The sequence below is a fragment of the Pantherophis guttatus genome, chromosome 6 (assembly GCF_059756535.1).
Source record: "Pantherophis guttatus breed Tessera chromosome 6, ASM5975653v1, whole genome shotgun sequence".
Classification (NCBI taxonomy): domain Eukaryota; kingdom Metazoa; phylum Chordata; class Lepidosauria; order Squamata; family Colubridae; genus Pantherophis; species Pantherophis guttatus.
Genome location: NC_142068.1, coordinates 51,289,834 through 51,316,208, shown reverse-complemented (window position 1 = coordinate 51,316,208; position 26,375 = coordinate 51,289,834). Strand labels below are relative to the sequence as shown.

The 26,375-nt window shown below is 36.8% G+C and overlaps 1 protein-coding gene across 4 annotated transcripts in view; it reads right to left on the bottom strand.

Moving 5' to 3' along the window:
* Window positions 1-26,375, bottom strand: part of MXI1 (MAX interactor 1, dimerization protein) — a 73,421-nt gene continuing 47,046 nt past the window's right edge. For 2 of the 4 annotated variants that reach the window (XM_034440071.3, XM_087872881.1), the window contains exons 4-6: window positions 8,839-8,953; window positions 6,658-6,829; window positions 1-3,976 (exon numbers count right to left, since the gene is read on the bottom strand). In XM_034440071.3, coding sequence (XP_034295962.1) covers window positions 3,816-3,976; window positions 6,658-6,829; window positions 8,839-8,953 — 448 coding nt within the window. In that variant the 3' untranslated portion in view covers window positions 1-3,815. Of the gene's footprint in view, window positions 3,980-6,657; window positions 6,830-8,838; window positions 8,954-26,375 lie in introns of all 4 variants that reach the window. The other 2 variants (XM_034440070.3, XM_034440072.3) reach the window with 1 other exon arrangement.

Below are 26,375 nucleotides of genomic sequence, written 5' to 3'. Positions count from 1 at the left end.
TTTTACTTGCCATAAGTGAAAATTTAATAACTTTATAGGAATCCTGGTTTTCTTTTTGAATGTAACAAGTATAAATGCCCTCTTGCATCTTTATTTTTCATTAAAATACAGAATCATTCTTCTCATACACACAGTATTGCCAAGTAGAAGATAAGGGCACAGATTTGGAATGATGTATCAGTGAATGTGACTTTTTCAGATCATACTAGAATGGCTGTCTGAACTGCTTATTATAAAAGCATAGCATGTTAGAGAATAGCATTTCTTATTCAGCCTTTTGAGGTGGCTAACATCAAGATGCATAGATGATTTTGAACTGGTGACATTTTTTTCTCTCCAAAGCTAATGCCACCTTCAGAAGAGATTTTCCAAAGCAGAAAAATAGGGTTTGCCTCAGACTGCCCTGCTTGGATGCTGATACAACCACTCCCATTATATAAAAAAATTACCCTGCATTTTAAATGCAAAAGTGTATACAACCTCATGTCTGAATCTAAGGCTTAATTTGATGCAGATACAAATGGGAGTAAGTCCCATGGAACATAGCGGGATTTATCTCTAAGTAAACTTGCATAGGATTATATTCCAAACCAGAATCCAATTTTTGTATGGTGGAAAAAAAAATATACAAGGTTGTGAATTGAAGATAAGGAACAAGTATAACATCCCAAAACGTAAAAGGCTAATGAAGGATATGGTTTCACATTTATGAAAAATATATAGTATGTCCTCGCAATAGATTATGACAGGCTGGCTGCAGTACACCCTACTCAATAAATGACCTAACACTTTTTTTCCACTTTGTAAAATGGAAGGAATATTATCACCAGAGATGTCTATCCTGATTATAGTTTCTTATTTACCAAGTCAAATACACCAAAGAAGGTTATGAACAGAATAGAACAGAACAACAGAGTTGGAAGGGACTTTGGAGGTCTTCTACTCCAACCCCCTACTCAGGCAGGAACCCCTATACCATTTCAGACAAATGGTGGTCCAATAACATAAGGTGAATGATTAAATGTTTTTGCATTAGGACTAAACATAATTTATTGGGAATGAATTGGTGCAGAATCATTTTTACACAATCTTAATTTAAGATAGTATTAATCAAAGCTGAGCATTCTTTTGAGGCAAACTTTCCAGACTTTAAGTCAAGGCTGTTTCTTCAGTCTTTTCCTGAAATGATTTTCTCATGCAAGCCACTATATCAGGCTTCTCATCAGGTTCCTGCCTGTCCCCTGTATTGATAGTGTGTTAGAACTGATTATCCAGCCCTGCCTTTCTAGTTCTAACACACTAAGACCCAGTGGGCTGGTGAAGACATCATTAAAATTTGAAGTCAGGCTGCTCTGCTTAGAGAAAACACACTCTTTTAAGTAAGTTTCTGCAGCTGAATTCACAGAAACAAGTTTTTTGCTGGGATAAGAAATCGTAGATTGGGAGTGACATCTCATTTGAGTTTCCAGTGATCATTCTTGCAATCTCACCAAATTGCACTAAGACACTAGTCAAATTAACAGGCTTCAGAATTTTAAAAAGTTCTTACTGAAATCTTTACTCTCATTAACTAAAACTAACAATTCCTATTTCAGCCACAAGAGGGAGAGGTTACCATATAAACTGGTGTTACTTAGTTTTAGTTCCATAGGAGAGAGATGTGTAACTGCAACCAGATTTTAATGAACAGAAGAATTAAAACCCCAGCTATGAACACACTATAAAACCTGGCAGCATGATGTCTCTAATACATGACACAGGTCCTAAAGTGGTACGTTATACAATATAATAATAGCTCTGGGGTAAATGCCTAACACATTGGAGTTAAATCACACAACATAACAGTACTGAGACAAGATCTACAGGAGAAGTCATTTGGGGTATCTAATCACATGGCCAATGGAGGGGTTTTTTTTTCAGGCACAAACAACATGAGTATTCTAAAGTCTCATGAGTGACCAACATGGCAGAACAAACGTATTTCAGATACAGAAATGTTTAATGGTATTAAAGTGCTACTATTAAGCAGAAACATATGCTAACATTTAAACACAATTTCACTGTACTGCTAAATGAGGTTATTTTGTTTTATTTTTTTTGTCACCCAGTCCTATCTAAACAATAAAATTAAAGATCTACAGGACTGAAATTAACAACCAGTAATTATAATCAGCAATAAGTTATGAGTTTATAAAGCATTTTTTTTTTACTTTTCAGTTTTTTCCCTTAGTAATTGGGGGACAGGCAAATTACTACCCCTCCCAAACAAAATCCTCAAATAAGTGTCATAAATGAAGTCTCAAAATAAAGAATAAAGTTTAAACTTGGTAAAGGAACAGTAATAAGTATCTCTGTGGTTAAAAAGCTTAAAGAAAAGCAAAGACCTCAAAGTGCAGGTTAGAAAGTTCAAAATAAAAACAATGATAAAAACATTGGATACAATCTTATTCTTTAACTGCAAAACAACAACAGTTTCTGCTCAGGAGATACTGAAATCAACCTAGCAGATTGTTAAGTTGAGATGCTTCTTAGCTATGGATCCAAGATTATATTAGGAATCCAGGTGCCAAAGTCTGCAAAGGGAATCCAAAAGGTAGAGCCATCAAACCCAAGGAGTCCCTGTTCCTCTTGTGCATGGCAACAGGAAACAAGTCCCTTTCAACTGGTGTTAATTATAAAAGAGATTTGCAGGATCATGCCTAGGAGATCTAAAAATACATTGTCACGTATAGGTTATCTCACCCAAACAACTTTTAAAAATGTTCATCAAAATAATTTGCAAAAGAAAAAAAAATAGGTAACTGTGGCTCAGAATGGAGACTTGTGTCTTTTCTGCACATCATCGCTTGTTTTACAGGTTGGTCTGTCTCTCACCCTCTATCAGGAGAATCATTCTAGCTCAGCCACTGAATCCAGAGCATGGTTGCACCTGTGGTGGCCTGCTACAACTCAATAATCTAGTGGTAAAATCGTACAGCCCAGTTTCTTGCCTTGAAACCAAGTCCAGCTGAAACATTGAGCTATAAGCAGAACATTTTGCTATTATTACATTTCTCAGATGATAATGATCAAAGATGGCTAGAGATACCCAGTTAATAAAAGATGCTGACTGGACTAACTTTTGCTGGTGAGGCTACAGGAAAATTGTTTAACTGCTTAGTTATATTGAAGAAAAACAAAATTTAAAAAAATTGAGGGAATTTAAAGAAATTTAAAATGGAGCTTTAAAAAAAACCAAACTTCAAAGTATTGTGCAAATGCATTGGAAGTGGTTCATCCAATGAACTACTTTATCCCATTATTTGGGAAAAACATACAGCTATTCCAGATATGCTAGATTATCATAGATATTGGACATACCTTATATTATTTATTATTAGCACCACAAGGGTCTTGTAACAAGTTTGTTTAAGTTTGAACATGAGGAGGGAAAAAAACCCAATGGTGACAAATTAAAAAGCAAGCACCTGAACAGCCAAGTTTCCCATCCAAGCCATCTTTCAATATAGGTATCCATTACTGATGGGAAAATCTCAGTCCAGCTATGTGTAACTGGAATGGTGTCCTGGATTTGAAATTAACTGAAGTTTAACACTAAGTCAAAAATTTTGGGTTATGGTCAGTTAAAGACTAATTGGTTCCTCTGCTAGGTCCTCACTCTTCCATGGACCCATGGAGCTATTCTAAAGTTGTGTCTGTCCAAGCTTAGCTGTTGAAGGGTGGGTTGGGTAAGAAAAATACTGTATCTTAAGAGCTCTGCCATATGAAACTCAGTTGCCCCAAAGAAACCAGTTGCTCTGCTCTAGCACCAGGCTCTAGGAAGTGAAGGAGAGCTTGACACTAGCGCTGGAGTAACCCTCATCACTCCCAATGCTCTGCAAGCTGCTGTGATCATCAATGTCACTTGTACTGGTTGTGCTGATATCATCCACGTCTCCATGGGAGAACTCTGTGCTTTCCACATCCACTTCAATTTCTTCTGGGGAAAAAAAAAGAGTCCCAAGTTAGTATCAGAGCAAATTTATTTAAAACCATCCCTGCCTGAAGAATCTAGATCAAGGGTGTCAAACCCGCTCACATTGCAGGCCTTATTGTTTTTTGCCTTCGTGGAGCTGGGGTGGGCGTGACCTGCATGGGTCATATCCAGCCCACGGGCTGCCAGTTTGACAGGCCTGATCTAGGTTCATTCCAACCATGTCCTGAGGAGTTATTGTAAAGTTGTGCGGTGAAATCTTTGAAAAAATGAAGAACAAAAGAGAGAAAAGTGCATTGTGATAGTGATAAGAATTTTGAAAGAATTACAAGAGATTGGACTCGACTCATTTTTACAAATTTGTATTAATAGCCAGCTATCATTTGATTGCTAATTCAATATTTATATCTAGTCACTGTGCCTTGGATTAAAATGATAGATACTAATTCAATATTCTATACATGAATAGACCTCTCATCTACCCACTCAAACAGATTTCTCAGTCTACATTAAGGAGCATTACCGCACACCAAGATAGATTTGCTGTTCATATAATAAAACCGCTTTGAGTAGTTGAAGTTTTAAAGTTCCACATTAAGGATTTGAAGAAGTAATGCAAAATAACAGAAGATTATAGAAGGAAATCATGGATCATTGGGATTGTTTGTGAAACAGGAAGGGTAGTGTTGCCTAAATTCTCTTGATTAACTGAGTTTTCTATTCCAGTAAAGCTTTAAACTCTGTTGTTGCAGTGTCGTCTAGCTCTCTCAAAAATATTCTGGATCTATGTAGTCTCAGATGTATTTTAGGCCAAGAGAGAAGAATGGCTACAGGCCCAAGTATCAGTTTATCAGTTGCTCAAAGTAATTAGAAATACTTTCTGAGCAGATTTTTAAAAAAAATGTTTTTAAGGTGGTTAGGGCAGATGGCCTTGACAAAATCTGTAAAAATGCAGTGGCATCTGGACCCAGGTAAGCCCAAATGTATACTGTATTAAAAAAAAAACACCCCACATTCTTTTGGTTTATCGAGCATGGTGTCTCAACACTCTCAGAGGATAACAAAAACTTCAAGGGGAAACACTTACTAATATGCATTTAATTCCTGAATCAAACATTCATCTAAAAAGCAGCAGCAATATGTCTTTCTGAGAAATTTGTGTAAATGAATCAACGTTAAAATCAAATATTATAAGACAGGGATATCATCTCACATAATTGTTGACTTCTCTTTTCTCTATTATCTCAGTTTGAGTATACCACCTGAAAGCAAGGTATTTTATTATCCTAATTTCATAAAGCAAGAATCCCAATATACTGTATAATTGTTAAGCTAAGAGAGGCCTCTAGCCCTATTCAGAAAGAGAAAGGGGAAAAAAACCCTACACATGTAAAAAAGTTCTCTCCTCACCCCAAAGGTAATCCTCTCCATGTATTCATAGTAGGGGAAAGTCTTTGCCTATAGAATTATGAGCACTTTCTTTCTTGTACTACCATATTTTTGCCAGTGCAGAGCTAAGTATTCATACATAAAGACTTTTCCTACAGACATTTGCCTATTTGCATGAACATTTTGAGTCCATGCCATTGATTTGAATAGCTTTTGATGGGTGTAATGTTTACCATAAGCACTCTTTCATTTGAATGCCTAAGTTGAACTAAAGAGAATTGTATTTATATCAGTCCCATAATTCTAGTGAAAGCTGTTTCTGGATGATGTGCAAATAATCTTCTGATGTCTTAGCATTTATGCCTTTCCTGTCAAAAAAATCATGATAGTATCATGATAGACAAGAAAATAAACTGTATCCAAATAGGTTTCTACTACATAATAATTTGAAAGCTCTGCTAGAATATCATTAGTGTTGTTTTTAACTATCAAGAAAATCGAATTTATATCTTGGCAAATTTGGAGGATTAAACAGAGGAGATGAGTACAAATGACAATTAACCAAGCAATAATATTCCAGGGTGTAACTACTTTGTAAGATAGTTTGTCCATTTCAGGTCTACCACATACGTTTTTAATCAAGTACAGATACAGAGTCTTCATACTTATGAAATACATATGATTAAATTATTTTAAGTAGGTATACTGTAGACCTGGAAGTTGCTGATACTTTTTTTTTTTTAATTTGATTTATATGCCGCCCTTCTCCGGAGACTCAGGGCGGCTTACAATGCGTTAAGCAATAGCCTTCATACTTTTGTATATTTTATACAAAGTCAGCTTATTGACCCCACAAACTGGGTCCTCATTTCACCTACCTTAGAAAGGATGGAAGGCTGAGTCAACCTTGAGCCTTGGAGAGATTCGAACCAGCAGTAATTGCAGGCAGCTGTGTTAATAACAGGGTGCTTAGACCACTGTACCATCAAGGCTCCTACGAGCCTTGTACGAATTCAACCCAAATGGGCAAACATATCAAATATATTTTAGACAGAGAGCAAAATTAAACAACTTTAAGATCTGTTAAATCTAATAGGGATATTAAAGACTCCTAAGCATCTATGAAAAATTTAGATGACATATGTTTCCAAACAAGAGTCACTCAAGTTGTGCCTCCTTCGTGGATCTGAATGAAAGTACGGTTACTCATAGATTGAAGCAAAGAAATTGTACGGAGCAAAGAGAATTGAACATTTTGTGTCTTTAATCAACATATGGAGGGATCAAATACTGACCTCGCTCTGAATCAGAGCGATCTGAGGACATGGTTGATCCAGTGCTGTCCATTCGTATTCGCTCAATGTCCTGAGGGCTTTGCAACTGCTCCAATCGTCGCTTTAGGAACCTTTGCTCTCTTTCCAGGTTCTCAAGCTGATGCTGGCTTCTCCTGTCGGCTTCTTCAAGTTTCTGCCATGATAAAAGATTGTTTTTCATTGTCTGGATTTCCCCAGCACTTTTCCCATTTTATTTACTAATATTCTCTTCGGATCTTATTCTGAGAGCTTTGTCAGAAGGTCTCTTTATGACTATAGAGAAAATTGGAAATACGTTTTGGCAAAGTTGGAGGATCAGAGATGAAGAATATGAATGATACATCATAGAATAATGTGTTGCTGTGTAATTATGTGTGAGATATATGCCCTTAAATGGCATCCTTGCAAGTAAGGAAAAATAGTGTCCTTACTCCCTACAAAAACAAGCAATTTGTTTCTCAGTCCAATCTTAGAGTAATGAAGAGGAAAGGATCAAGTAGAGCATGGCTAGTTCTTTTCCATCACTGCCCTCTCTCCATTCAGATAATTTAATAGGAAAAGGCATCACAAGTAAAGAAGCGTATGTACCTTCACCACTTAATTTATCAGCTATTTCTTTGAAGCAGTTCCCCATTTGACCAGTCATTTATGTAATCTACTGCAGACTCCTTTCATTACAGCTGGGAAATCTTACCAGGCCAATGCACAGGGTTTCTTGATGGCCAGCAAGTTGCATAACTCCAAGTCATCTCAGGCTAATACCATCCATTTAAGTAAGCAGGGTTTCCCTCCCTGCTAAGCTTGAGCTGTTCCAAAGTGTTTAAGCACATCCTGATCCCTGTGAGCCTGGCACTACTCTATTTAAAAAAAAAAAAAATCAGGAAAGGGTCAGAAACACTGTAGCCAGGGCACCTGCTGTGCTCTTTTTAAACTTTCTTTCTTTTTTGTTTGTTATTAGGTACTGTATTTATTTTCCAAATGCAGTTCCCATATATTGTAAATGGAATGCAAAGAGAATATGTAGATTTAAATAATTAACACATGCTACTAATGACTCTTGGTCATTAATAGTTTCTTCCTGATGTATTTGGCCTGCTCATGGCACATGGAGCTGTGCAGAGAATGATTTGAATAACTGACTCTCTGGATGAAGCTCCATATGGTTTAGATTTTATTGCTTGACGTTTCACTAGTAATAAGCATAACCTAAAATCTGGAACATTCTTTCTTTAACATGGCCTTTCTGAAGTTCAGGCCCTCTAATTAAACTGAGGACAGTAACATTAGTAGGTTGAAGAAAGATGGTACAGTACGGCTGCTAGTCAATTAATAATATTTTCAGCAAATCTACCAATCATTAAGGCACGATAGAACTCTTGCACAGTATGTTTTATATGATTTCAGACACATATTTACCATTTCGCTTCTATTATTATTTCACAATGGTACTGTATAATATATTTAGGATTAACATTTTCTGAATAATGCTAATACTATCATATCTTTTGTATTTAAAAAATTAATCTACGATCATAAAGTCATGAATAACATGAATGAAAAACGTAACACTTCAAATCCTGGTATGTATTTGTCAGATGCTTGAATACAGTTTAGGAAAGAAACAGAGAAGTAAAACTTCTTTTAATTTAGGAATTATCTTGATAGCTGTGCCATAAAATTTGGGCATTCAAATATAGATACATCTATCTATTCAAAAGTTATTTCAATAAACAATATTGAACTTCAAGAAAACATTTTGTTAGATGAAGCCCAATGACAATTTATACTATCAATGATATAATATAAATTCCTATTAATATTTCTTAATTGTATTTTGTGGAACTATACTATTCTGGAATTTTAAATAATTTGTTGACATTTAAAAGATGGTATTTAAGCAACGATGTGTTGAACGTTAAGTCAATGATTTCTATACCAGATTTCTGATTTCTATCATTTCTATACCAGACTTTCTTATAGAGCAAACAAATTCTGCAAATTTACCAAGAAAAATAATGCCACAAAAATGCTGGGACATGCTTTTAAAGACACTATATCAACATCATGTATGAACCTTCTGAGGAAGATAATAATCTTATCTGCAACTATGATTGGTGGGCTAACTGAAACATTATTATAAATGGAAAGTGATGCTCCTCTTACCTTAATGTGTGCTTTGGCTTTGTTAAGCAGCCCAAGGGTTGTGTGTCTGGTGCAGTCAGGTCCTAATGGTATCAGAACTTTTAAGCGCTCTAAACACAGGCGGAGGTGGGCTCGTCTGGGAGGAAAAGGTGTACAGATACATTGTGAACTGGAACTCGCCTTTTCAAATAGCTTCCTAAATAATATCACACTGACTTCTACTGTAAAAGGTGGAAACACTTTGAGGTTGGTGTTCTAACAAGCATAGCTGGTGAGTCAGTTAATAACTCTGACAGGTATTTGAAAAAAAATGTAGCATATTGAATTATTTCACCATTGATATTCCACATCATTCAGCTTAACTGGCAATTTCTGATAGTTCCATAATACTCCAGTGGACACTGCAATGCTCAAAGAAAAATAAATTTTGCCTATCATGCATTCCTTTCTTTTTTATTTTACACTGCAAATTAAAATGGTTGACAATCTCGGTTCCACTTTGTTCTCACCCACATACTGTACTTGAACTCATTATTACTTTAACAAAAAAGGGAAGGTTGAAGCAACTTGCCACTCCACATTTTTAATACAACCCACTTTTCCTAAATTGACAGTCCCCAGAATAATTTGAACTAGAATTCCCACTTCCACCAGCCATCTTGGCCAACGGATCTGTGAGTTAACAAATTTGAGCAAAGCTGCTGCATCTTTTTATGCTTTCTTCATTTCTAACCATACAGTGAAAGAACTGTGATGTAATCTATCTATCTATCTATCTATCTATCTATCTATCTATCTATCTATCTATCTATCTATTAGTTTGATTTATATGCCGCCCTTTTCCAGAGACTCAGGGCGGCTTACAATGCGTTAAGTAATTAAAACATTTCAGCAAGATGAGTGCAAAACAATTGTTAAATTATTTGGCTTCTTATTTATTTAGGCTATTCCATGCATAGAACTATGCAACTACCCAAAAACATGCTAGCTAGCAATCCTCCCCGCCCTCCCAACTGATTTCCAAAATCCCAGCTGCCCAACTGATTCATACTCAGCTGCATCCTTGTGCCCCCATATTTGGAGCTGATAATTAGGATATGGTGTGTCTCTGAATTGATAGCTACAGTTTTTACATGTTAACTATAGTTAGAGGACAGAATGATCTGTCATTTAATTGGTTCATGTAATTTGGTGTGAGGGGCAAAAATACAAAAACTAGAATCTTGTGTTTCAACACATAAACATAGAAGATAGGGAATTCTTTTTCATGTTGCAGAGAACCATCTATAAAATACATTGTTCTACATTGACTAAGAAAATAATATACTTAATTAGAGACATCCATTCAAATAAAGCAACAGATTTGCTCCATATATTTGGAGAATATTAACCTGCCAGCTTCCTACAATTATGGTACTATCCTGAATCAAAGGAACATCCTCTTTCATTGTAAATGTCATTATTTGTGCTAGTTAAGCAAGAGATAGCCATTGTATAAAACTGTTGCGAGAATTTCTATTATTTCCAACTTTAATTCTTAGTTAAAGTATAAAGAAACCTAAACACGCAAGAATTTTTAAAAAGTTAGTATAGGCCAGCCCTATTTTCTCTACATCCTCTCGCTAACTTGTAACATCCAATTATTGTTTTAGAGAACCAGTAGAAGATGTTTCCTTTTAGAAATAATAAGGAGTCTGGATATTGTATGTTAATATTGTCATGCAGTGAGTAAAAGGCATACATTAACTGCAGACTGGCTTTTCAATGTGCATATAAATTATGTTAATTATGTGTGTCATATGCCCATCTTTCAGAATTAATTTCCACTAGTGGTTTCTTTGCTTTGATCATCAGCTGACACATTTAATCAGGTCCTGACGATAACTGAGCAGAAATGAACACTTTCCCATATCCATATCAGAAAATCCAAAACACAATTTCAGATTAGAAGTCTAATGCATTCTTCATATGGAAAATAAAGTGAGTTTGAACTCTTAATATAGGAAGGGAAATACGACTTTACACATATAATTCAGTGTGTCTCAGCCTAACCTACCTCACAGGGTTACTATCATTCAAAAATGAGGATGAAGCAATGGGTTGCTTTAAGCTGCTTTGAGCCCCGAAAGAAAGGCAGCATATACATTTAATAAAAGAGTAAATAAACTGACATTTGGAAGAATGAGTCTCCCATGACTAGAATATAGCAACTGAAAAATACCATTTGCTTTAAAGGAGAATAAGCAATAAAAAGGGAAGAGTTCTAAAAAGTGTTTAAAAATATACACAGCTGTTCAGAAATTAACAGATTAACAGAGTTGGAAGGAACCTTATAGGTCATCCAGTCCAACCCCCTGCTCAAGCAGGGGACTCTATACCATTTCTGACAAATGGCAGTCCAATATTTTCTTGAAAGTCTCAAGTGATGAAGCTCCCACAACTTCCAAACGCAAGGTGTTCCATTGGTTGATTGTTCTCACTATCAGAAAGTTCCTCCTTATTTCTAGGTTGAATCTCTCCTTGATCAGTTTCCATCCATTATTCCTTGTCTGGCCTTCAGGTGCTTTGGAAAAGAGCTTGACCCCCTCCTCTCTATGGCAACCCCTTAAGTATTGGAAGACGGCTATCATGTCTCCCCTGGTCCTTCTCTTCACTAGACTAGCCATGCCCAGTTCATGTAACCATTCTTCATATGTTTTAGTCTCCAGTCCCCTAATCATCCTGGTTGCTCTTCTCTGCACTCTTTCTAGTCTCTCAACATCTTTTTTATAGTGTGGTGACCAAAACTGGATGTAGTACTCTAGATGTGGTCTTACTAGGGCTTTATAGAGTGGTATTAGTACCTCACTTGATCTTGATTGTATCCCTCTGTTAATGCGATTTAGGATTGCGTTGGCTTTTTTAGCTACAGCTACACACTGCTGGCTCATATTTAGCTGATTGTCCATTAAGACTCCAAGATCCCTCTCACAGTCACTGCTATTAAGCCTGGTTTCCCTCAGTTTATATGTGTGCTTTTGGTTTTTCTTACCTAAGAGAAAAGACTTTACTTTTCTCTACATTGAATTTCATTTTGTTAGATAGGGCCCAGTGTTCAAGTCTTTCAAGATCCATCTGGATCTTGAGCCTATCTTCTAGGGTGTTAGCTATTCCTGCCAGCTTAGTATCATCTGCAAATTTGGTGAGTTCTCCTTCTATACCCTCATCTAACTCTTTTTTTAAGATATTGAAGAGTACTGGGCCTAAAACGGAACCTTGTGGCATCCTACTGCTTACTTTTCTCCATGTAGACTTAGACTCATTAAGGACTACTCGTTGAGTATGGTTTGTCAGCCAGTTGTGAATCCATCTAGTGTGAAGCTATCTATCCCACTTTTTTCTAGCTTACGAAGAAGTAGGTTCTACTTCTACTTTGTTGAATGCCTTGCTGAAGTCTAAGTATATTATGTCCACAGTATTTCGCTGGTCTACTAATTTAGTCACTATGTTGAAGAATGAAATAAGATTGGTTTGGGATTATCTGTTTTTAACAAACCCGTGCTGACTGCTAGTATTACTTGTTTCTAGGTGTTGGCAGATCTGGTTTTTTATTATCTTTTCCAGTATCTTCCTGGTTATTGATGTTAGGCTGATTGGTCTGTAGTTTCCTGGATCTGTTTTTCCCCCCTTTTTGAAGATGGGAACCACATCAGCTCTTTTCCAGTCCTCTGGTAGTTCCCCAGTGTTCCAGGATTTTTGAAAGATGTGGTGCAATGGTTCTGAGATGACATCTGCCAGCTCCTTTAGAACTCTGGGATATAAACCATCAGGTCCTGGTGATTTGTATTCATCAAGATCAGACAGGTGTTCTCTTACTATTTTTTTTGCTTATTTTAACTTTTATTTCCAAGTCTGTTTTTTATAGTTATGTTTCTGGTAGGTTTGACTATAGTTTCTTTTTGCGTCTAAGAATGAATTAAATCTAAGAATGAATTTTGTAATATTGTTTGAATAATTTTTATTAAACAATATTGTGATAGGTTCTATTACTGATGACCTAATTAATAGAAATTGCAAGAGAGATTTCTCAAATGCAAACTGCAGATTTTTCAAACCAGTATGAAAACATAAAGATGGAATAGCTGAATAATTATAACTGTTCAGTTCAGGACATTCCTGACATATCCTGCTCACAAATTTCTTATTTAGGGAGAAGCAACATTCATATTCAGAAGGTGAAGAAAGGTACAAAAGAATTAGCTATTCTGGACTAGGTTTAAATAAAAGGGAAGACTTAATCAGCAAAGAGGACGGATCACAATCCTTGGGGGAAACTGACTACATATTCTTTATACGCACGCATATTGGCAAAGTGCAGGCAAATATACATTTTGAACTTCATAAAAGTGGATTTTAATATGTAAAGTCACATGTTTAATGTTAAATAATTTCCTATAGCAGAAGAAACAAATAAGAAAATGAAGCAAAGATGGGAAGTGAGATGTTTCCCAAAATAAGAGGCACTAAAAAATTGTTATTCCAGCAAGAGAGAAAACAACTGGCAAAAATCTAGTGACATTGCACAAACCTTGTGATGTTCTGCCAATAACATAAAATGGCTCTCTTACCATTGAACAAGTCACCAGTGAGGAACCCATACTGTTAGCTTGGAATTGCAAATATGGTATCAGAAAGACTGAAGCTTACAATCATCTAAGTTGGGTAAAGGATGTTAGGAATAACAATGTTTTTTTTTCGGGTAGTATTTTTTTAAGGAATAGAAAAAGTGTACCACTTGCACAATAAAGACAGCAAAATACTAAGACACAAATAAAAATAATTCAATTCCTATTTTCATTCCTAGTGAGATTTGTTTTCTACCATAAAGTTGAATATAGCAAAATGAAGAGATTGCTTTGAATTTCAGTGAAACTAGGAATGATGTGATCAGGGAAATACCTGTTTGAATCCCTGTAGAGTTCAAATCCCTAAAATTATATTGTTCAAGAACAAATGTTACCAAACTAAGATCATCTAGTTTTCCGATTCAGTAATTTTTTTTCTATAAACTACAGGAATGTTATGGTCATAATATATTTTCATTTCAACCAAGTGTTTGGCAAAATACTTGATGATATTCGAGAATGGGCTGGGTGGCTCAAACATCATAACTAAAATGCTCAGATAATCTGTCAAAATAGAGAAAGTAAAAGTGACACCCCAAGATTCAACATTTCAATATGTTAATGGCTTGGATGACAAGATAGATGGAATGTATGTTCAAATTTAAAGATGACACAAACAATAGAAGGTAGAAAAATAATTCAAAATGATCTGGATAATTAAGAAATAGGCTGAAAATAAAATAATGAAATTTAGTTGGAACAAATGAAAAGTCCTTAAGAAAAAAGTAACTAAATGTATAGGTAGGCAATATAAAAATGAGGGTGGCAACCAGGCATCTGATCTGGGCTTAGGAGCCTACTGGCAACAAATGCATTGACTTTGAAATCTATTTTATCCAACAAAATTGAGTTTGGCTTCCAAGCAGTCTGGTTGCTACATTCTGCACCAATTCATCTTCAGAGGCAGATTCATATGAAAGTGTGTTAGAGATAATAAAGGTCATATCTCTTTCCAGAAACAGATCTTTATAACTATCATACAACCAAGTTAGTAACCACTGATATCTTAACTATGTTCACATGCAAGTTAGAACTGAAAACATGCCAAAATGAGAGGAAAACAAATTCACTCCCAGTTTATGTTAATTGATGCACTCTTGTCCTGGATCTCTGCAGCATAAGAAATTTTAGTTATTATGCCCCTTTTCATTTCTGTTTTTCATGTAAAAAAAACTCCTAAAACAATACAGCCAAATATGTATGTATGTATGTATGTATGTATGTATGTATGTATGTATAAAAACAAGCATTCCTTTAATGCTCACATTGCAAATAGGGAAGCCCAGGTTCAGTCAGTCTAAAAGGCTATCTGGTTAAGAAGCCTGCAAAACAATGTGACTTTAGCCTTCTATGCAAATCAAATTACTGCATCAAGACACACAAACAAGAGCGGGTCACATAGCCTCCTCATAAAATGTTCTCTTAAACCAGTTACACAATCCATCTCCATCTGACATTTGTCACATTTTCCAAAAGCAAATAATGTAAAACCTTAGGTTAAAATAATGCCCTTCCTCAGTACTGAATACTGAGATTCCATAATGAACTGGAGAACATATAAACTGAAATTCATTTTGATTTCAATGAGGTGATTTGCTTTTTAACTGACAATTAATGAAAGTATTTAATACACTTTTAACCAGCTGCATGGTACTTCAGAGTAAGGGCAAAGGCTTAATCCTTCTGTTGAAGAATTTACTACACGAATTTCTATTTCAACCCTGAGGAGGAAAAGACAGGGGAAAATAGCTCCTTCCCCACTCTCTCCCGAGTGTGGACTGTTATCCTTGGGATTCATTCTGGTATCAGCTAATCCAGATGTTCCACGCTGATCTACGTGAAGTTTAAAACTATTCCTTCCTTCAGCTTTCTTCCTTCCGTCTTCCGAAGAAATCTCCCCAGGACTCATTCACAAACTACAGCTGAAACTGAATCCTCCAAATCAATAACACAAAATGATGTCAGTCTCTGTTTATGTTCCTAAAAGCCTTCATCGGTCTTGTCCACAGACAAAGGAGAGGAATATGAGAGCTCCATCTACCCAAATGAAGGCTGAAAAATTAATCTGGCTCCTTCACTTACATGTGGCATTTAACAACTGCTATTGTTAATAAACTGAAGAGTTGGAAGGGGGGAAGGGACAAGAATTGTAATTATACCACTGACAAGCAAGAATGATTAAGAGTTTTAGGGTCAGAGGCTTGGCAGTGGACTGTCAGAAAAAAGGCAACACTACAAGGGAGACCAGCTTATCAGTATTTCCATTCTAAATGCCCCTCTATTATAAAAGGGCCGTTAGTCATTTTTTTTAAAAAAACCCCAAACCTTTGGTAAACAATACTTTATGGTATATTAAAGACTACCAAATTGATTATCATATACCTTTTTTGTGGTTGTTGGGACATTTCATTAGATGCTCAGGAATATCTTTGTATAATTTTTAAATGTAACTTTTTAAAAAAGGAAAATTCTATTAAAAGTGTAACTTGATTATTTTTCTGAACCGAAGAGATTCAGGCCATTTAATCCATATTGCTGTGAAGAAAGCCTCTTCTCATGTAACACATTTAAATTGATCTGAAAACTAGTGACCTCAATAAATCATATAGTTGCAAGCCAACATACCGGATAAGGATCCTTACTCAACACAGAAATCCGCATTACAGCATCCTGACAGATGGATGGATATCCAGCTTCTGCTTCAATTTCCAATAAAGGAAAAGTTACTACCTCTCCTGATGACAGGTCCCACCATCCAACTCCTTTCCTTTAGGTAGATTTCCCTAACATTTAACTGGAACCTGCTTTCCTAAAATAATCATTCCATGTTTTGCATTCCCGGACAACCAAATCAGACTCTGGATATTCTGTATGAACAACATTTTAGGTACCATGTTTCCTTGCGGTCTTCTCTTCTTAAAGCTAAATATATCAAGTTCCCTCAGTTTCTCCTCTTAATAATTAGTTTTTATCTGATCATCCATGTTGCTCTTCTTTGAATCTGTTCCACTTTCTCTTTCTTTTTGAATCAGTGTGAAGAAATGCATACAGGTCCTTCAAGTGGGATTTGACCAATACAGAAAAAAAGCAACATGATTGGTTTGCATGATTTGGAAATTATACTTCAATTGATGCTGTTTTAATATTCACATTGCTGGCTCATAGCTAGATCAAATACTTTTTCAAGGCTTTTTTTGGAGGAGCCCAAGATGGCTCAAGCAGGTCTCGCTGCTTTAGCAGACTAAGAAAGATACTTAGAGAGGATTCACACCCTGGTCAGTATGTCTTCGCATTTCAACCATCGGGCAGAAGACATCAAAGCATAGCCAGCCGAACAAATAGGTTTAAAGATAGTTTCTACCCTTAGGCTGTCAGACTCTTAAACACAACCACAATCACTCCACACACACACAGAAACGTATGACTAGTTTATTCTTTATACTATTTATGTTGTTTATATTTTTTGTCATGGATTGCACCAGTGAGGCTAAAACCAATTTTGTTGTATACATGATGTACAATGACAATAAAGGCTATACTATGGTGATAGTGAGCAGCAGCTTTGAGCTTTGCTCTCCTTTTCTCTATTTTTACTCTTTTTTTAAAATACTCTTTCTACTTTTAAATCAATTTTTAACTTTTAAGTTTAAAAAGTTTTAATTTCACCACTTGAGAGATTCAGCTTTTATTCCAGCTTTTATTCCAGCTTTTTACTTCAGTTAGTAAAACATTTAGTGAATGAGAGGAAAGTTTTCTCTACTAAGCAAACAAAACCAGCTAAACATGGCTGCGACAACACCTAGACAACCCAAGACTTTTTTCAGATTCCCCCCTTGCAACCCTGGCAAACAAACCTAGCCCCCTTCTAGATTGGGAAGAGGACGACTGCTTCTCTGTGGAGGAGGGAGTTGCAATTCCAGTAGGAGTTGGAGGGGAGAACAAGAATAATATTAGGAACAATTTTAAAGGAGACTTGGATTTGGTTGCTAAGAATTGCCTACTAACAGCACAAACAGTCTCTGCTATATTTGACCAGCTCCTGGAAGCAAATGGAGGGATTAAAGAATTAAAGTCTCTAATGAGAAAACACATCAATAAGCTATCTGAAGAAGTAAACAGCAAAGCTCACATTCCAAAGCTTACCCATGATGTTTGGCCAGCCTATGTGGACTGGGGGTCTCGGGGCGAAGAGGATGCTGTGGAGAGGCTGGTCTTGCAGAGAGACAGGATCCTACTCCAAGTTGCTAACACTTCTCTGAACAGGGGCAGGTGGCATAACAGGAGAGTGGTTTTGATCTCTCTATCCCAATTCTTACGCTGTAGGGTTTACGCTAACGAGCTAATAGAGATATCTTGGCTCCTCGACAAACAAGACTGCAAACCTTTGCTAACCTTTGGGCAGATTGTTCTGCCATCAATGTTATTCAGACTTGAGGTCTCACTAAAGAAACTCTGTATTTGACCAAGACGGGTATTTTAATAGTAACAGAGTTGGAAGGGATCTTGGAGGTCATCTAGTCCAATCCCCTGCTCACGCAAGAGACCTGTACTAAGGATTCGAACCACTGAACTGTCGATTTTTCTGATCGACAAGCTCAGTGGCTAAGACACTGAGCCACCTAGTCAGGCTTCACACAACCCAAATTCAGTCCCTGTTGAAGTCTGAGCAGAGAGCCAAGACAGTGAGGGAGGTCAACATTAATCTTGGGAATATACCAATGGCCAGACAAATAAGCCCTCAACTAACAAGGTTAGGAAAAGATAAGGACAATAAAAAAGAATATTTAACTCTACACAACGGAAAGCTTCAGTTCATGGATGACGAGGAACAGCTAGTCCACCACTTTGCTATCCTTTGCCCAGGAGCCCAAGAGATGATACTGGAGAAGACTGAGGTAATTGGTCAAGTGTTGAGGTTGGCAGCTGGTGCAACAGAAACCTTGAATATTTTGCTTCCTTCTGGCAGCTCCTCCATGGAATTGTTATCAAGTCCGGCTTCTGAAAGCACCCAAGCCCCAACAAATGAAAAGAGAAGGTGTACCAGTCCAAAACAAAAAGAGGAGGAAAGGGACGTCCAATGGGACTTGGTAGTACAAGTTCAAATTGACCATCCAGTAGGACAACTAGACAAGGAGAGGGAAAGACGGAGTGCCCGCCCACCTGAAGAAATGTCAATATTAGAGCAAAAACAGAGGCACATTGGCAATCAAGTTAAAGAGGAGCAACAACAAGTTCTGCAACTCACAAGGAGAAATATCAAACCTCACAATAACTGTGTTTATATGGGAAGCATTGTTAATATGGACCCAGCTCCAACATCAAGTTGACATCCAGCATTCTTACCACCTAGCCAATCAACGAACCCAGACCACCTTGTCCCTGGGAATCCCATACAGATGCAGACCTGAACCATGGCTGGCTGGAAAGGGATGGTTGATAGTGGACTAATGAACTTCCTCCCTAGATTTGATTTAATAGCCATTCAGGTAACCTGGTTAACCGAAGTGGATGAACCAGTACAACTGCCAGGCTTTCAGGGATGGGCTTCCCCAGCCCAAAAACCAAAAACCAAAGGGAGACTTTCTGGTGGGTTATGCATTCTTATAAAGCAAGAATTGCAATGGCAGGGGGAGAAACTATATAACGAAGACAAGTATTCGTATTTTCTAGCTGTTAAATTTGGATATACTGGTAAATGTGTATATCCCTTCAAACACATCCTGATATTATAACTCTGAATACTGGATAGGTTTGGAAATTATCCTAGATAATATATCTGTATTGTACCCTCAGTCCATAGTAGTAGAACTAGGAGATTTTAACGCTAGGTTGGGCTCCCCTTTGTATGAGTTTGCCCAGAAGAAGGGAGTACCAGGGGAGTTTTTTGATAACCATCCTCAATGGCGCTCAAGAGACCGCAAAAATAACGCTGCTGGCCTGCTCCTAGTCTCTTTAATATTTAAGGGTAATCTCCAAATTCGGGAAGTAAGGGTAAGAATTACACGTATCCTTACACATACCACTCAGCCCATTCAAGCAGTGTACTGGATCTCTTTTGTGTGTCTATAGAGATAAAGTCGATCTCTTCTCAGAGGTCACGGTACACTTTAGCAACGAGAGCGATCATCAGCCTGTAAGCGTGACATTGCGAGGCCACTCAGATTTAAGACCATATAACATGGCTGACCGATGGGCTCACAAAACATGTAGAGGTGACCCAATATAAAAGATTAATTTGGGCCAAAGGGGATACCAAGGCAATATCAGACTGACTTAAAGCAGAAAATGCTACCAACTGGGTTAGAACAATCTAGTCATCTACTACTGACTGGCTGTCAGCCTTCATGCATTCTCTAATCTCTGTAATACCCTGAAGAAACACCTAACAACTAAACCTGCTACATAAAGAGCCCAAGTGGATAGACCCTGTTGGTTTGATCCTGAATGCCAGTGGCTGAAAAAGAAATTGAAGGCAGCCATGAGGCTCACCCAGAGGAATCCTACTGCTCATATACAAGCTGAGATGTTGCATACAAGAAGGGAATATTTAATATTTTATAATTTTAAATTATAAAATTAAAGAAAAAAAGTTTTGCCATTTCAATCTGTTCAGAACTCAAGTTGGCTGCCAAAAGTTATAACTCAGTAATATTTTGGCACTCTGTAGCAAGTATCCTAAAGGAACGGAGATTTGTATTTGATATACCAATCTCTGCTGAGGACTGGGAGAATCATTATCAGTGTTTGTTTGCTTCCATGGATCCTGCAGAGAAACTGTCTTTAAGCAGTGATTTAGTAAACCCTATAACTCCTCCCCCTTGGCCATACAACCCATCATTAAAAGCTTAAAGAGCAATAAAGTCCCAGGTGAGAATTTTTTACCAGCAGAATTATTTAAGAAATTTCCCAATTGGTGGGGTCCAGTATTGGCAGGTCTTTTTCACACATATAAATAACACCTGTCATATACCAGATGGGTGGAAGATGGCAATAGTTGTCCCGTATATATAAAAAGAAATAAAAAGGATCCTAGTAATTATACGCCCATCAGTCTGATTGACATTGCAGCAAAAATATATGCTAGGTTCCTTTTAAATAGATTTGAAATCTGTGTAGAGGAAAACCATATCATTGCAGAAGAACAAGCAGGTTTTAGACAAAGCCGATCCACTATTGATAATTTTGTCTTGAACCATCTAATTGCCAAATATGCCTATACGAGGAGACCTGTTTGCTGCTTTTATGGACCTTACAGCAGCATTTGATATGGTAAACAGAGAAGTACTATGGACTAAACTGACATCTCTTAAAATAGAACCTAGACTTCTGGCTTTGATTAAAGCCCTTTATACAAGTACCTGTTTGAGGGTGCAGTATGAGTTAATGGGGCTCTGACTAACAGGATTCACACAAATAAAGGGGTAAGGCAAGGGTGTATCCTGGTCCCATTATTATTTAGTTTATATATCAATGACTTGCCAGGGTTTGTTTGTTTTTTTAATTTGATTTATATGCCGCCCTTCTCCGGAGACTCAGGGCAGCTTACAATGCGTTAAGCAATAGCCTTCATACTTTTGTATATTTATACAAAGTCAGCTTATTGCCCCCACAAACTGGGTCCTCATTTAACCTATCTTAGAAAGGATGGAAGGCTGAGTCAACCTTGAGCCTGGTAAGATTCGAACCTGCAGTAATTGCAGGCAGCTTTGTTAATAACAGGGTGCTTTAGACCACTGTGCTACCAAGGCCCTTAATGAAAGATCCCATGGTACACATGTCAATGATCCTAAATATATACTGTAACAACTTGCTCTATGCTGATATGATTTTATTATCGTATTCACAAGTAGGATTACGTAGGCTATTAAGAAGATTCAGCTCTTATTGCCAATATAACTCCCTAATCATTAGTAAATCTAAATAAAAATCATGGTGTTTGGAAAATATCATCCAAGACATAGATGGCAATTAGACGGTGAATCAATTGAACAGGTTAACACCTTTGTATATTTAGGTGTAACTTTTTCCAAGACTGGATCTTGGACTTGCCATCATCAACGGAGTACACTTAGAGCAAAAGCTCATCTGAATTTACTGCTTAAAGAATCATAGTTACCCAGGGTCCCTAGCTCCATTAATTAAAGTATATAAAGCTAAGGTTACCCCTATGCTCTTGTATGGAGCAGAAGTTTGGGGTCTGCACTCAACCACAGTCCTAGAACAAACACAGTCCCAGCATTTGAGATGTATTTTGGGTGTAGAGCTAAGAACATCTGCTGCAGCAGTTACAGCTGAATTGGGAATTCATACAATTCATGCACCATCCAAAATTAGAGCATATAACTACTGGCATAAAGTCAATGAAATGGAGACTGATAGACTCCCCAAGTTATGTCTACTAGAGCAAATAAAATCACAATCACAAATCTCCTGGATCACCAAACTAACACATTTTGCCAGAAGCTGTGGCCTTCCTGTCTCTTGTATAACAAGAGAACAATTTAAAAAAAGACCTTCCCAAAGAATTAAGGATATAGAAACACAAAATGACATAGCTATCCTTAATAAGGTGGGTAACTTGAAATGGCAGCAAATACAAAGGTACTTTTCAAAGAGACAGCTATTTGAAGTTACAACTGCTAAAACATCTAAGGGAGATATTTATGCGAGCGAGATTTGAACAGCTTGACAATGGTCAGATATGGGAGATTCCATTCTATATCCTACAATGAACGTCTCTGCATTTGCGGAGCAGCAGAGGTAGAAGACTTGGTTCACATCCTATTTGATTGTTGCCTGTACAAGAGGGTGAGAGACAGGTACCTCTGTCTATATACCAAACAAATGACCCATTGGGATCCCCATATCAAAACAACTTACTGTATTATTTGGAGTATAAGATGCACTTTTCCCCCCCTGAAAATTTGGGCGTCTTATACTCCAAATGTAACTTTTTCGAAACTTTTTTTCAGCCCTAACGCGGTGCTAGCGAGTGAAGCGATTTCCGTGCTTTGTCTGCACCCTCCAACTCTCAGCTGTGCTTTAGAAACTTTTTTCAGCCCTAATGAGGTGCTAGCAAGTGAAACAATCTCCGTGCTTTGCCTGCTTTTCTCATTGCTGTTCCCTCTCAGTTGTGCTTTACGAGCTGTTTTTCAGTCCTAACGAGGCGCTAGCAAGTGAAACGATCTTCCGAGCATTGCCTGCTTTTCTCATTGCTTCTCTCTCCAAAGATCAGCTGTGCTGATGTGAAAGGCATGAGAAAAGTGAAATGCCAAAAATCTAACAGAACAAGTAGTCATATATTCAAAAGCATCACACTACTGTAATTGATATCCAGTTCATAGTACATGAAAGAAATCACAAATAAATGCTGTGTTTAGCAATATTACCTTCCAGATGGGAATAAGGAGTCAAACATACTTTACCCCCATTATCCAAATCACTACTCAGTGTAACTGCCTGGTATTTAAAAATACTGATATTAATATCTTTCCAAATTTTCCTTTAAAAAATTAAATACTTGATTGATCCTATCACAGGTGGGATCTGTTCCACTGCTACTAATACTGTATCATTAACTTTTGCGTATTGTGCTATGCACTTAATTTGTGAACTTTTTCTAAGATGATATCAACCCCACATGCATATACTTCGTCTTTCTTTGCTGAATGTATCTACTTGTATTCCCTTTTCGAAAGTCTGAACAATATAAAAGTTGGGTGGATTCCTTCTAAATGGATAATGTGCAAATTTGGGACCTACCATGTCTTAGGCTGATGAACATGGTCTACTCAACTCAAAAGAAATCACGAGTATCTTTACAACCTTCTGATCATCTGTGGAAGCATGAGAAAACAAATACAATAATCCTTTCAATCAAAGTACCATCAGAACATCACTTGACAGAGCTTGTTAACATGGAAACCTGTACAAATGGAGGCAACTGTTTTTCAAGGAAGCAGAGTCCCTCTCTAAGGGAGATGGGTGGTTCAGAAATGTGAAATAAAGAGAACCATCACTGGTTCCCTCAAATGTCTTCCTATTATTCAGAAAAACCTCAGCTCCAGTTTCAACTGTGGCTACAAATAATTCTCCAGTTCATCCAGTTTGCCCCCATGCTCAAGCGATCTTACAAAGGGCCCGCCTTCATTTTATCTGAACAATCAACCTGTTTAAAATGCTTTAGTAGATCATACACTGAATAGATTGGATTAGATGACCTCTGAGTTCCCTTCCATCTTTATAATTCTATGATCTCCCTCTAAGCCTTTCTAAGCAGGTTTGTTGAGAGGAAAGGTGAAGTGATGAGGTCTTCTCCTTCCTACTGACCTGCTATGGGAAGGAAAAGTAAACTTACTTCTTCTCCTTTCCTAAAGATCTTAATGAGAAGCAACAGGGTTCTCATTTCCTTCAGTGATCTGTTTGTCATTGATCCTCTGATCACACTGATCACAATTTTCTTCAGATCAACAGGCCAGATTGCCCTTCCCTTTTTAAGAGGAAGCACTTCACATCCCTCAATAATGATTAAACTGTATTGTGACAAGATAAGAAATTATATGACTTCTGCATCATGGGTCAAATTCAACTCCAAATGTAAAGTCATAGAATCTGGAACTCAGTAATGTCTATATTTCCATGTAGGATATTTCTAGGAACCACGAAACCTTCTTGCATAAGAAAGATTTAATTAGAAGATCCATTTGAAATGGAGAATATAAGACAGCATAACAGGATCACTATATACCAAGGAAAACTAGCTATTTGATTTTATTAATTGTACAAAACAAATAATTTTGTGAGATTCATCTTGATAGGAAGGTTGAAGAAAACCTACTGCCGGAAAACCTACTAACCGAAATCCTTGGTTAGATTAACACAGATGCCCTTTTTAAATTTTCCTTGTACAAAGAGGTCGTGTGTGTGCTTGTATGTTGAAAAGGCATTGTTCTCTCTGCCAGTCTGTGTTACCTCCTTCCTTTAAAGCATAAAACTCCACACTGCAGTTTATCACAAATTCAGAGAAGCCTCCTCTTCACATTTGGCAAGCAGTTGCCCGTCTGCAGAAACCTGCAATTTCAGAGATACTCTCCACAGTTACAAGTGACATCACTCCCTCTGATTATATAATGCTTTGGGAGAAAGCCTATTTTTATGAACACTTACTGCATTGCTTCAGTCTCCTACTGTAGCTTGTGTGCTTACAGCAAGATGCAGCTTCTTCTTTGAGGCATTACTGAAGACAGAAATTCTGCCCAAACCAATGGTTTATTAATATTGTGTAGATCTGATAAAGATTCAGAATAAAATATAAGGGGAAATTCAGTGATTCCTCTGAAAGTATTTAGAACAAAATATTACTGGATACAAATTACAACCAATTTCTACATTAGGACTGCCTAAATGTTTCTTTATGGTAGCAACTTCATAAGCAGCTGTAATTTACAAGAACCAATCATAAAATGAATTGTCTCCCTTCTTTATGGCCCCCCAAATTCCTATTGGTGACTGTTGTTGATGCAAAGATATCAGGTAGTTCTCATGCTTTTATAATGATTGTTACATTGCATTACGGTTCCCCAGATAAGTGGTTAAGGAAATATCCTTATACCGATATAAGGCAAATGTCACATTATGAATGTTCCATTTATAGTTATTGCTGTGTGAAACCATTCCCATAGTGTTTTATCTGATAATAGTAGTTTTAAGAATTGTATCTCATATAATAGTATCTTTCCCAGTAATTGGTCTGAGTTTGGCATGGAAACTAAGCAGACTTAATATTTGAAATTTGCTAGATACATATACATGAATCCAGATGCATCCAATGTGTCAGACCACTCACTTTGCAAATCATTTTGTATATTGAAAGCATATCAAGTTAGAGATTTCAAAAAATTGGTCCAAAGTGATAACCCCTGGTGTATTTTATCAGAACTTCATGTGCATTCTGCTGAAAAGTGGCAAAAACTTTTTTCGCCCCAGAAGTGTAATAAGTTCAAGTCCTAAAATAGAATATGAGATATTTGGCATCCCACTTCCATTATTTTTTTTGCCATTATTTTTGTTTTGCCATTATTATTATGGTTCATCGCAGAGTCAGCCAGATGTTTAGAAAGGATTTGGCATTTTAATTCACCTATCGAATCCTCCCCAAGGACTTGGGATAGACAGATGTTGATGCTTGATGGTGTTACAGGTATTGCCACAGGATGTTAGGCTGTTCCAAATAAAACTGTCTTTTCCAATTGGACTGATGGTGAATTTGTCAATGCCGATGGTGATCCAGAGGTTTTGGGATTGCACCCAAGGCGCCTATTACTATTGGCACTACCTTTGATTTATTTTGCCACAATCATTCTATTTCTATTTGCAGGTCTTTGCATTTTGTAATTGTTATTATTAGACTTTTATCCTGCCTTTTTATATACATTTGATAATTATTATTAGTGAATCAAAAGAGATGGAGAGAAGGCTTTAAATCAACTAGCCTCTTGTTTTAAAATTCAGAGAAAATTCCAAGTAAGTTTACAAGCTTTGTTTTTCCTATTAGCTAATCTACTTTACAAAAACTATTAATTTAAATATATGCAGCCTAATCTAATCAACTTACTGTACATTTAAAAACAAGAGGTTTGAATTAGGGATCACTTGCACATACACCAGTCAATATAAAGTTTCAAGACAGTATATTAATCCCAATATTTATTGCAAAGTTCTAAATATCAAAAAAATATAAAAATAAAAGCCATGTGTTCAACCCAATTCTGACTTTTCCTCAATATTCTCTATAGAATCTAGATCAGCCACACAGAACTTGCAATGCCATTGATTTTCAAGCAGAAATATAACATTTACAATAGTACTATGTGGTTGTGGTTGAATACTGCAGAA